Source organism: Drosophila melanogaster, chromosome 2L, assembly GCF_000001215.4.
Source record: "Drosophila melanogaster chromosome 2L".
Lineage (NCBI taxonomy): Eukaryota > Metazoa > Arthropoda > Insecta > Diptera > Drosophilidae > Drosophila > Drosophila melanogaster.
This window is the reverse complement of record NT_033779.5, coordinates 6,609,536-6,622,361: the sequence shown is the minus strand read 5'-3', so window position 1 is coordinate 6,622,361 and position 12,826 is coordinate 6,609,536. Positions and strand designations below refer to the sequence as shown.

Here is a 12,826-nt window from a genome sequence, read left to right as displayed (position 1 = left end):
GAATGAAGAAACGAAGAGAAACTTGCATGGGCCAGCAAAAGATGTGCCCCTAGGGAAAACAACAATCAAGCAAATTCCACGTGCTTATTATGATTATTGTTATCGCTATTGAAAAGCGCTAATTGTGCGCAAATAGCGGTGCGAACTTAATGCCAACTTACCGAGAAGCTCACACATGCAAACCAAGCCAGTTGGAAGTGCAAGCATCGCAGAAAAGCAGAGGAGCAGCAGCTGGAATCCGGAGGGATATGGGGGATACGGGTGAAAGTTGGGCAGAAGATGCGCGGCATTTCGGGGTTAATTAGAATGGTATTGGAGTTGGCCTTTATTCTCCGCCGCCCACAAAAAAATCACCAATAATGTGTCACTTTCCCCCGGCAACATGTCGTATACTTCATATCGTCACGTGCATATGAAAATATTACGTCGGGCGGTTTATGAATGAAACATTTACTATTGCACAGCACCGTCTTTCGGCTGCCGGGCACCTTGACTACTACTGGGCTACAACCATACCCACTAGACACACTAGAACCACCCAACCACCACCCACTACCTTCGCAAGGCCGCAGGACACATGCGCAACGCCAGTGCCGCATTTGAATTTTGAATATGAGTTTTGACACTTGATTATCAGTTCGCGACCAGTTGTACGGGTGTGCGGACGTTTGGCCACGGCAATCGGCGGAAAAAACTTCATCCGCAGAAGCGGAAAAAATACATTTGCGCTGTTGCGGCGGAAGTTGAACTTCGGCCATTTGGGCAGTGAAAGTGGCAGAGTTAAAAATTAAAGTGGGAAATCAGCAAATATTCAAAAGTTTCGCACCTTGATTGCGGTTGAGTTTTCGGCTATGGGAAGGCGATTGCCCAGCTTTTGGCTGCTGCTCCTGCAGAGCGTGTGTTTCAGCCAGGCCAGCTTTTCGGAGCTAAACAATTGTAAGTGGATCGAGGATGTGATTAACTAAAGGATAAATAAATCTGATTGCTAATAATGAAATTAGTCAGAAATATAAGATTTACTTTGAATGAAATGCATAACCCATTAAATATTAAATTAAACATTTTAAGGATAGTTTTTCTCGATTAATATGACGTTTTTTGAATGTTGTACAATTAAAAAGTATCCTGTTTACAAGCTGAACTTTTGTAACCCGCCAACACGAAATGATGAACCCAAAAGTGTACAGCTAATTGACTGCAAACTATCTAAAGCCGGAGTGGTAGCGTATAAAATGGAAGGTAGCTGGTAATCGGAAGTCCAACGAGTCCATAAGTGAATAAACTGTGGCCAACATATTCCCCAGACGGGACAGACAGGATGGCGGTGATAGGGAAAGGGAGCGGGCAGAGGGGTTTCCGGTGGAGAGCTGCGAAAGAGTAACGAGGGGTAACTTCCGCTGGGGAAAATGTGCGCCGAATAAAAAAAACAAAACAAATTTTCCTTGACTTTGGCGAGCCAAATGCGATAAATATATCAAAATTCGACAAAATTCGCATTTAAATCAATGTGCCAGATGCAAAGTAAACATAAATATTGGCAGGCTAGCCGCAGCGTGCGATAAGAAAGTGAGAAGTGGCTCAAAGGAGTGATGATGCACCGCACCGCACGATGTTCCGTGCCAACCAACCAACTCCCACCACCCACCACCCACCGCACAGCGGGCAGGCAGACAGACAGTCGCGGAAAGGCGACGTTTTCCCACTTCCTATTGCACTCTGCGATATTTTCGTTTCATTTTTTTTTCTATTCCTGGCCGGCGGTTTCTGCCGCTGAAGTGCCGCGTTTTTCGGTTGGCGGTTGCGGGTGTGGAACTGCCACTGCAGTGGGTTATTTCGCAGTTTTTACTTAACTTTTTGGCAGACATTGCGTGCTGATTGTGATTGTGATTCCTTTCGCCGGCAGACAGCTGGAGTGTCTAACAGGAGACAGGACATTCACTTTCCGTTTCAAGTTCAAGTGGCGTGGGGAAAGGACACGGCCGGATTTGCAGCGACTTCGCGGGGAAAATGCGGCTTAAGTCCTGGCCGAGCGATTCAAGCGATTCCAGCGATACAAGTCGTGCAAGAAAACAGGAAAATATATTTAACAACTCATAGTCAATTTCCCCTTATAAAATGTGGCAACAACAAAGGCGGTGCGGTGGCGAAAAAGTTAAATGCTAAATTACGCTACCTTGCAGACATAAATAAAAGAAGAAAAGTTTAACTATATGAACACACATGTATGAGTACACTCAGAATAATTTCAAAAGTAGAAATCAAAAGTAAGATATTATACATAATTACTTACCTTGTAGTTTTGTTAGCGTTTTATGTTCATTGCTCCTTTATGCATAAAAAATCTAATCAAAATCTGTTGATGCAAATATATTATTGAAATTTTTGTTTTTTTTATATTAGTTCTTTAGCTTATTATACTTTTATTTCCAGTGCAAAGTACGTTTGTGTTTTATGGCTTAAAAAGTCTCGCTCGTCCCTTTCTTCGGAATGTTTCAATATGCAAACATGCAATAACCAAATTGCAATACCAACAAAAACAGAAACCATATCAACTGAAGGCAGTCAAACAATGGCGCCTCGTTCCCCACACTCAGAGCAACTGAAGGCGGAGCCTTCGGACTCGGACTCCAAAAAAAAAGCGCCCAACTTGCGGCCAGACCCAAACATAATCGCAAATTATAGGCTCTATGGCATGGCATCCGTAGGCTACCCAATTTGATGCTAGTTTGGTGGATACCCCCCCCACACAACGCAATCAATTCGTGGTGGATGGGGGGGGTATACATAAAGGTGTAGCACAGCTTTTTACAATTTTCCAGGTACCAGCACCTGCTGCCCCCCAACCAACACACACACACATACCGCGCTCTATTAGATTTTTGCATTTTTTCGGGTTATTATTTGGTCATAATTGTAATTTAGGCGTTTGCTGGAACAGGAACAGTAGCTGGAACTGGATTCCTCGTCTCCTGGCCACAGAGTCGTGCTACTTGTTAGGCATGTGATGTGATTTCTTCCATTACTCCTGCCTCCAGCCCATTGTTGTGTTTGCGATGGTGTGGGTGGGTTCGGTTTGCGGTTGGAACTCTGGTGGTTAGATTGGCTGACGGCAACTGTCGAAGTCCTGCGGTCGGGCACCTTGACTCAAAATTATTGCGATGGGACTCGAGTTGGCCGAAGCAACAACACGCCGGAAAGCAGTAGTTTGAGTTCATAGTGTGTGAACCCAACGTGTTTATGCTATTATTTACGATAAAATCAAAACATAACTATCCCGCTGTTCAATATTATGTATGTACAATACATGAGGTACTATTTTTGAGTAAAAGTGCTCAGAAAAGAATCCATAACCAAATCATAGGTTTAAGATGATGTTCAAAACTATTGTTTCTATATATATATAATATAATCAACATATTTTACTGATTCAAAAATAGCTTCGTTTTGCTAGTTTTACAATTTGTTAGTGTTGAAGCTACTCTATTTTGCCAGAATGTAGCTGACATCTATAATTTATCTAATTATTGGATTATCTGCCGCTGTCTCGGCCTAATGTTAACCTCAAGAAATTTATGGCCGTTAAACAATTTTAAATATCGTTGACCATTTCGGCGGGCCATCTGGCAACAAACTTGGCCTAGTCTGCGTTGACATTCTGCAGAGACACGCAAAAATGTGCGAGGATAAGAAATGAAATAATTATCCTGATAATTGTGGATTAGAAAAGCTGCACATAAAAAAAGGTTATTTTTTAATTGAATTAAATGTTTGGCGTCTGAGTTCCATTAAAATACAGCAAATGCCAGTGCCTCACATTTGCAAGCCCCATAAACCACCCCAAAAGCCACCCAGCAGTTGTATATCGTCGCCCCATTTAGCGCCCTAATGATGAAAGCCATAAATGCCAAACCATTGGGCTTGGTGCCACCATCTTCCTTTGCAGCGGATCCCAAGTTCAGCGGTCCAATCAACAACTCAACAGTTCCCGTGGGACGGGATGCCCTACTCACGTGTGTTGTCCACGACCTGGTTAGCTTCAAGGTGGCCTGGCTGCGAGTGGACACGCAGACGATACTGAGCATCCAGAACCACGTCATCACCAAGAACCATCGCATCTCCATCTCCCACACGGAGCATCGGATCTGGCAGCTAAAAATACGCGATGTTCAGGAATCGGATCGCGGATGGTGAGTGAAAGTATCTATCAGATAGATGGACCATATTCTTCTACTAGCGTTTACCGTAGGTACATGTGCCAAATCAACACGGATCCCATGAAGAGCCAAATGGGCTACCTGGATGTGGTGGTGCCGCCAGACATTGTAGACTATCAAACCAGTCAGGATGTGGTTCGTTCCACGGGACAGAACGTAACACTCACTTGCAGTGCAACGGGAGTGCCCATGCCCACCATCACCTGGCGTCGCGAGGAAGCGACTCCGATACTGATTTCAGACGACGGCGATCGGGAAGTGTTCAGCGTGGAGGGTCAGAATCTCACCCTGTGGCAGGTGCAGCGCTCCCACATGGGCGCCTATCTCTGCATCGCCTCCAACGGAGTGCCACCCACAGTGAGCAAACGCGTCATGCTGGTGGTGAATTGTATGTGTGAACAAAGAGTTGGATTCAATATATAATACTGAGTTATCTTTCAGTTGCGCCCACGATCTGGACACGCTACGATACCATCTACGTGGGCCTGGGCCAGAAGCTGACGCTGGAGTGCATCACAGAATCGCAGCCGGCATCGGTGAACTTCTGGCTGAGGGATTCGCAATTGCTGCAAGGAGGTTCCTACGAGTCGGTCTCAGTGGACCACGTCTTCCGGATCGTGATGCGGATCACCCTGCGTCCAATAACGAAAAGAGATTTCGGAGAGTACATATGCAGGGCAAAGAATGCGATGGGTCAGACAGATCGGATTATAACCGTGCACCGTAAGTGAGATTATATTTCGGTTACTTAATCCCTTAGATGTAACAAATGTTGACCACCAGATAAGGCCAAGAAGCATGGACAGCACTCGCATCAAACTTCCTCCCGCGAAAGTCAGTTCATTGTCATCGAAGGTTTGTTTGTTCTACAATAAATAGAGTCGCGATAAAGATAACTAGCTAAATCTTATTGCAGAATACATCGCAAATATGTCTGATAAGAGCTGCAGTTTCCAACCGCTTTGGATAATGTTTCTATGTTTCGTCAATAAAGTGTCACTTTTGTGAGCAATCAAACAATGTGTGCTTTGTCTTTTGGCCACGTCTAATGAGTGACTTCATCTTTATATTGCCTAATTCACAATGTTATATTAATAATAATTTTGGTGACAATTGTTCGATTCAAGGGTAAAAGTAACGCACGTGTGAGCAAACTATTAAAAAAAAATCAATTAATTTGATTTTGATTCTGATCTTTTGTTTTGATTTTTACGTTCGGTTGACTGAATAAAATTGCTTTAGGACAACATTTACAATAATTTTTTTCTAAATAGTCTACAATTCGTTTAAGTTATTTACAATTGGATTCCTTAGTCAGATCAATTGAATATATCGATAGAATTCGATCCGCAACTTTACGCTTAACTTAGAGGAAATCGAACTAAGGAGACGTGTTCAACAGGTGTGTTAATATTTAAACATTAATATTTAGCTACTTCCCATCGGTTGCATCTGTTCCGTTTCTTTCGCAATAAATTAGTGAGTTAAGAATTAGATCTAGCTATGAGCGTGTCGAGGTAGGCTTAACAGTTTGTTAGTTGGATTGGCTTACAAATTAAGAGCGTGTTGGTTTGTATGTGAGGATGTGTTCATGTGTTCATGTGCTAGCCTAAGACGGGTTTCTAGAATAACGCTCAACTCGAGCCGTCATGCCCGTTAGCAAGTTTCGAAGATCTCTCCATGCTAGGCACCTCGATGGCCGGCGGTGGTGTGGCGCCCTTTGCCTTGGCCAGGACATCCCTCTGCTCGTAGATCTCGTTGACCAGCTTCTTAACAAACGGATGGTTGAACTTGCCCTCCGTTGAGTCGAAGAACTCCTGGTGCTTCAGAAGGCAATTGTCCCGCTTCTCGTACTCGAACGCCTGCATAACCATATCCAGACGATCCAAATCCTTGACGAACTTGCTCTCGGCAGTCTGTCCATGCTCGTATTCCTGCAATTCGAATTACATAAATACGCTTCCCACAAAGAGTAAACTTGGCTTCGTAACGCACCTCAAACAGCTCCATAATGCGTTTGCCACGAGGCTCGATCAGCTTGCAGATATCTTCCATCGCCTTGAACTCCATGGCTCGCTTATCGTCTTTGGATATCCCGCAGAATGGCGTTATGTCACCCACCAAACTCTCTGCCAAATCGTGTACCAGCGCCAGTTCCATGCAGCGTATCTGGTTGAGTCCCTCACTGCCGTCGAGCAGAAAGGTTAGCATGCTCATCCTGTACATGTGACCCGAAATCGATTCGCAGTCGTTGACATCACGCAGCACCCATCCGGTGCGTTTTGTGTGCTGCAAGAGAAATGGAAACACAGCGGGTTAGTGAGTTTATAATATAAAGTTACTATTCTTAGACTAGACCAGATACGTTCTAACAAAGTGCAATGCTTTTTCTACTCAATACCTTCTTGTGTAATTCAAGAAAAACAGAGTTTCTTTAATATTTAAGCTATTGTTTTCATTTCTCGTTTCTTAGATTGCTTGTTCCTGTGCTCAGTCTCACATAATATCCCTCCTGCCACTTTGATTAATTAAAAACACGACACGAATTCGGTGACATCGTTGCCGGCTGGGCTCGTTGCACACATCAAGGTTGTGGCCCCATGTCCCAGACCTTCAACACAAGCCTGCCAGCGAGGGTGGTTTGAGACTGTTGCTATTTGATCAATAAAGGTTGTATTTATAGACACGCGTGGTTGGGAGAACAAGGTCCAAAAGACATAGCAGGCCCATTGCCACTGACATTCGTTCATTTTCGTAGTTGCTAATGCTAAAAGTTGCCTTACTTATGATATTATTGCTTCATAAAACTGCAAGAAGCCACAATTTCGCTGCAATCGCATCGGTCGTGTCTTATCGGGCTTATTGATTAGCTGATCAATTTGTAGGCACGTAATGAATTAAGCACCTTATCTGATTGCTTTGCTTTTTCTATGAGCTCACACTGCAGTTATTATTATTGGTATATATAAGTTCATATTAACTTTATTAGTAATAAAGCTATAAAGAGAATGTGAGTTATAGTGATACGTTGCTTAATTAAAATGTTGCAGGTAAATGTAAGATAGGCCGACTTTCATAGAATATATATAAATATATAAGAATGTCAACCGTTTAACTAAAATCGTAAAAACCTCGTTAAGAAAAGTATTTATTAGTGTTTCGTGTAAACTAATAACAAAGCGACTAATCCTTTGTCGAAAACAAAACAAAGCAGTATATATTGAATATGGAAATGTATCGCATCACTTTGCTCAGTTTGGAAAACATCTAGAATATATTGTTGTCCCCTCCAAACCATCCAACCGCCCTTGTGGCGATCCGTCAGCTCTACAAGATAGCGTCTATAATTTGAAGGCCAAGATCAAAGTCACGGGTTGCCTACTTTTTCGCTGCCTTTGCACGCTCTATATGCAATCGGATATATAATAGAAGATTTAGGAACCTGACGTTCCGAAAGATTCGTTGTGGCTTATTCAAGTTCCTCGCCCGCCTTACGTCAATGCTGACGATACAATATTGTTCATGGGGCTCGAGCTGAAAATTCACAGCGAATCCAAAACATTTAGGGGGAAAAAAAACCAAGCAAAATATGCCTTTCACGTGAGCAATTTGAAAATTTAGCTCGAGTGCTTCGTATACCTAGTGCAATTTTGTTGCGGAGATTAGACGACTCACACAATCAGCTCACTTAAGTGACATTTTCACCCATGGACGACGACGGGGCAGCTGCTCAAATTACAAAACGATTCACTTTCTGCAGCTTGTCGATAGGAAATCAAGCCCCGTGCCAGGGGATTTTCGTCATTTTGTGGATGGGTTGAACTGTCCCGATTAGATAAAAGTTGAGCTAAAGGTTCCAGAACGTGCGAAACTGGACTTTTGAGCTGTTTGTTTTGCTTATGCCACAGATATAAAGATACCTTTTTATATGGCTAGACTTTGCGATTTGTCTGAGCTTCTGTCGCACATATAAGATAGGTTATACAATTGACAGAAAATAGCAAAAAATGAATTTTAATTCAAAATGAATTAAAGCAGAACATTTTTGACTGCATATACGCAAATACACCTATACATTAAATATATATATATATATTTTTTTTTTTTGGAAACCGACTATAGAAATCCGTTCAAGGGGGACAAGAGCGAGGTTGTCGCTGGTATTATACAATACTTTCGCAGATATACTAAACAAAATAGAAAAGTGAAAAACGAAAAACGAAAGAGTGCAGGCGAAACAGAATTGATTATACAAAACGTAAATAAATACATCTTTGCGTTCTATTTGCGTTGGCTTGCGTTCTTTTGTTTATTTTCTGTTTGCTATCTGGTTTTACTTGAGATCGCGGTTTTGCAGAAATAATTTGATAAGCAATTTGTTTATTACCAGAGGGTTTCGTAATAAAATTCTAATGCGGATGGAAAGGTTGAGTCGGATTTCAATTTACAAATTCCAAAGGCAAAGCAAATGTGAAATTGCTAACACCTATACATAAATAAACAACATACTAAATAAATAAACTTTTTCCATTTTTCTGATCACTAAATAGCTCTAATATAAGTTATTAGCATTAAAAGCCAAATAAACAATAACACGTGAAATTGCTAACACCTATACATAAATAAACAACATACTAAATAAATAAACTTTTTCCATTTTTCTGATCACTAAATAGCTCTAATATAAGTTATTAGCATTAAAAGCCAAATAAACAATAACAAAATGTTATCTCTTTGAAGAGTAAGGTTCTGTAGCAACCAGTTACTTGGTGGCAAAATCAAAACACGCAGGACATCGGGAAAAATCGATGCGAGCATATGACCCGCAAGTGGAGCGGGAAAAAACGCAGGCAAACCAGTTCCACATACCTTCAGGTTGCCGATGAGCTCCATGAACTGAAGTATCTCGCCGAGGCCCGAGCTGAAGCAGGGCTTCTTGCCGGCACTGGCCGATGCGGCGGCCACCTCGTGGCAGGATGCGCCCAGTCCGGGCGTCTCCACATCTCCGCCGCCCGTGCTGGCCGTGATTTCATCCGATTTCTGCGACTGCAGAGGCTCAGCTGCTAGCGATGACATGGCGAACTTGGTGGCGGTCTGCTGATGCTGCTGTTGCTGCGAGGACTTGGCACTGGTCTGTCCCTTGGCTGACTGCGTGTGGATGTGGCGCTGGATGTCCTGGCTGCGCTGCTGAAGTATCCGTCTGGCTAAGTGGTGTGATGTGAAATTCTGGCCGTGCGCCGACTCCAAATCCGACTCTGATTCACCGTGACTGCGACCGTCCGTGTGCGATGGCGAACCGTGACTGCTGTTGTCGCCGAACTTCGCTTGACTAGAGTGCTTTGTGGCGGCAGACGCTGTGGCTGTGCACTGAAAAAATATGTGGGTTATTCAAATCTAGCGTTGTAAAACTAAATGATAAAAGCAATACAAAATCTAATCTTGTATTAATTTTAAGCAAATATGCATGCAAATTGATTTTAATTATACGTTAAACTAATTATTTTTACCAGTGTCTTTGTGGCTCCCGACGTCACGCCGCTTGCTGTCGCTCGGAGCAACTGCTGTAGTTGTAGTGAGAACATCGCGACCACAGATGAGATCAAATTCAGATCGTGGGCCACAAATTTGTAGCCTGAGTCAAACACGTGATGTGCAAGTGGCGTCTGTAGGTGAGAAAGGGAGGGAAATACATAATCGTAAGTGTTGTTGTCATGAGCAACAATTCGGAACAGTTTTATTGCATGCGATTAATTTGACTGAGAAAATGAGAAATAAAGTGTCATGGGATAAACTGTTATCTACGTTTCTGTTGATTTATGGAAATATGCATATTTAGGCATAATTAAAATCTACTTAAAAACGAATTGAAAGCACTTGATCTGTAATTTCACACTAATTAACAACAAAAAATGCGAGACAAGTAATATATTTTTAAAAATTTAAAGTATTAATACTTTAATGATATTTCCACTTCAATAGGCTGATGCAATGTATATTATGCACACAACCAGTCACTTTTCGCAAAAACACAAAACGAACTGAGGCAATTAAAAATTATTTATTTATTGCAAAACACAATGTCGAAAATGATATTGCTTTTTAAATTTTATAGGTCGTCCAAAGTGCAATCGATGGGCAAAAATAATTAGTTTCTTATCAGCTGTCGGCACTTTTCTTCCCAGTCTCTCATATAAACATAAACATGAAAATGTATGTTTATATGTATGTTGGTACAGTTCGGTTCAAAACAATAACACTAAAATATTACAAAGGATTTAACAGGAATTCCAAGCAATCACAAGAGTTTTAAATCTTAGTTTGCAGTAAATTATGATATACAAAACTAAAGTGAAATAATTAAATAATTTATACATGAATGGAACCGTTTGAAATTAAAGTTTGTTTGCACCTATGTATGTGCCTATGGAATGGAAATGGCTGAAACACACAATCGACTTCAAATTTTGCGCACTATTTTACCGCCGCAGCTGTTTCTCTGATGCACGTGTGTGTGTGTGTGTGTGTAGTTCGGCTACCTGGGTGCAAGAAGTTCCGTTAGAACAGGGGCAGCGAATAAATAGGAAGCGATGCCGAGAATTGACAGGCAGCTCAAGGTGAAGGCGTTCGATCGCGGGGAGGGGGAATTCGTGGCGGTACGTTGTGTGCGTCGTGTGGCACGTAAGCACCGTTAGTTCGTTGCAATGTTGACGACTATGAGCTGCGCCCGCCGATGAGAAACTGAAATGCTTTCTTTTGATTCGGCAACGCGACCGCCGCGGCCACAGCGCTTGTAATTAGATACCATCGCACACCCACACACACACACATCGCACACGCGCACAACTACAACAACAAAACGAAATAGTTAGAATTACTAACGGAATTTATGCAACAGCTCAACAATCTGCATTCTGCATCACCAAGCGCTGTGCATCGTGCTGCGATGAATATTTTTAATTTAATACACCAATCCACTCGATCTCTCGCCCGCCGACGGGCAAATAAACAATGTTGCGCGCTCTTTTATTCAATTGTGTTGGCTTTTCGCAGCAATTGCACAATTGTCTTTTTTCGGTTACACTTTTCGTTATTCTGACCGCGAGCAGCTGTTGGCGTCGGTGTGACCAGGTCACGGCAAAATGCCATCGAGCAGCGGCGGTCAGCTGCTTGCTTGAGTCATCAGGGCTGGGTAAACCGAAATTCGTGGTTTCACTCCGAGCCTTACTGTATTGGTGATAAACTTGGATGAAAACATTTTCTGGCAGTCTGGCAGCGCCCTGCATTTAACACTGCAACAAAAAGGAGGAGTGAGTAAAATAAGTAAAGTTAAAGGGTTAAAGGGCAAAAATGGTTATGGCTTAAATCATTAAAAAGAAGTAACATTTGTGATGATTTATTGAATTCGCAAAGATTTCGCATCAGCAACATATAGCTTGAAGGATTAAATATCCTTCGAAATACTTAAGAGATTTAACCCAAGCAATACCCACTGTGTATCTGTTTTTTATTAATATTTCATGATTCAAGCTCTGTATTAAACCGCTTTCTTGTGTAGCTACTTTGTTATAATTATTTACTTTCCAGATTATATTGCAATCGCTTTCTGACAGAAATAGGTCGCCAAATAAGTCGCTTCTAAGGCAGTTAAGCGCGGAATGAGTTAGACTAAAACTGTCAAAACGTCAACCACTAAGCCCAAAATGGATCCAATGGATCTGGAGGGCAGTGCGACCACAAGCCAATTTAATTGATTCCAGCCAACTGTCACGTTGGCAGTCGCGTTTTTGGGGGACTGGGCGATAATTTGGACGGCTTCCGGTTGGGCGATGCGGATTATGAATAAATTTAAATCGACGGTTACGACTTATGCATATTTTAGACAACATTACCGCACATAAATCCGTTGCATCTATTATGCAACAGCGCTTTGCTTGCGGAAATGATTTATTTATGGGTCAACTAGCAGTCAAAGTGCAGGCTTATTTGTATTTTTTTTTGTAACTGCGTTTGTGGAAATCCTCAATGGAAAATGTATTAACATTTATTTTATCGGCGGTATGCAATTAAATTGGTGTAATCTTTTGCGCAAATTTCATAATTGATTCGAATAAATTGCTGCACAATTTTACCCATCATCAATTTAAAATCTTTTACAATGGCATTAGGAAAAGTTGTAGCACTCAGTCAACAAAAAAGATAGAAGTTTGAATATATATATCCTTTATATATTTACTGATATAGATATGCATGATTTTGCAACATCAACTTATTTTTGCAATGTCCCAAGGACTTGATTATCTTCCGGCGCAGCTGAATCTCTTTGAGGGGCATACCAAAAATTTTTCAATTTCAGCAGATGCAACTTTTCATCCATTTCCTTATTTTGCTGCGTAACTGGCAAGTGAAGCGCTAATGAAAAACTTTGACAGAAAACTGCATTCCTGCAGGGAAATTGAAAGCCTGCGCCGAATGACAGGAAAAATTGCGAATAAGAAGAAGTTGGAGGACAGGCACTAAGGAAGGAATAACAATAGTCTGCCACGGTCGATGGGCCAACGCGGCGTATGATTAATGCTACCCCGGCATCAATGGAAATCAATTAATTAACGACA

At 41.9% G+C, this 12,826-nt stretch overlaps 2 protein-coding genes and 1 long non-coding RNA gene across 5 annotated transcripts; 1 reads left to right on the top strand and 2 right to left on the bottom strand.

The window, feature by feature from the left end:
* Positions 1-661: 661 nt before the first annotated feature.
* Positions 662-5,228, top strand: DIP-iota (Dpr-interacting protein iota). Its single transcript, NM_001103630.2, has 6 exons — positions 662-936; positions 3,944-4,187; positions 4,247-4,602; positions 4,656-4,937; positions 4,998-5,069; positions 5,131-5,228. The coding sequence occupies exons 1-6, from the start codon at positions 852-854 to the stop codon at positions 5,220-5,222; spliced, it is 1,131 nt and encodes a 376-aa protein (NP_001097100.1). The 5' UTR covers positions 662-851; the 3' UTR covers positions 5,223-5,228.
* Positions 2,916-3,282, bottom strand: lncRNA:CR44913 (long non-coding RNA:CR44913). Its single transcript, NR_124122.1, has one exon. It is a non-coding gene; the product is annotated as a long non-coding RNA:CR44913 (long non-coding RNA).
* Positions 5,229-5,244: 16 nt separating the features above from the next.
* CG11050 (uncharacterized protein) lies at positions 5,245-11,351 on the bottom strand. 3 transcript variants are annotated; one of them, NM_135208.6, is made up of 5 exons: positions 11,094-11,351; positions 9,722-9,877; positions 9,084-9,581; positions 6,210-6,503; positions 5,245-6,148 (listed from the first exon to the last, which is right to left on the bottom strand). In NM_135208.6, exons 2-5 carry the CDS (start codon positions 9,794-9,796, stop codon positions 5,849-5,851), a joined length of 1,167 nt encoding a protein of 388 aa, NP_609052.1. In that variant the 5' UTR covers positions 9,797-9,877; positions 11,094-11,351; the 3' UTR covers positions 5,245-5,848. The 3 variants fall into 3 exon arrangements, with proteins under 3 accessions (NP_609052.1, NP_723193.1, NP_723194.1); NM_164694.3 differs by lacking the exon at positions 11,094-11,351 and adding an exon at positions 10,751-10,956; NM_164695.3 differs by lacking the exon at positions 11,094-11,351 and adding an exon at positions 10,587-10,675.
* Between the last annotated feature and the right edge of the window lie 1,475 nt (positions 11,352-12,826).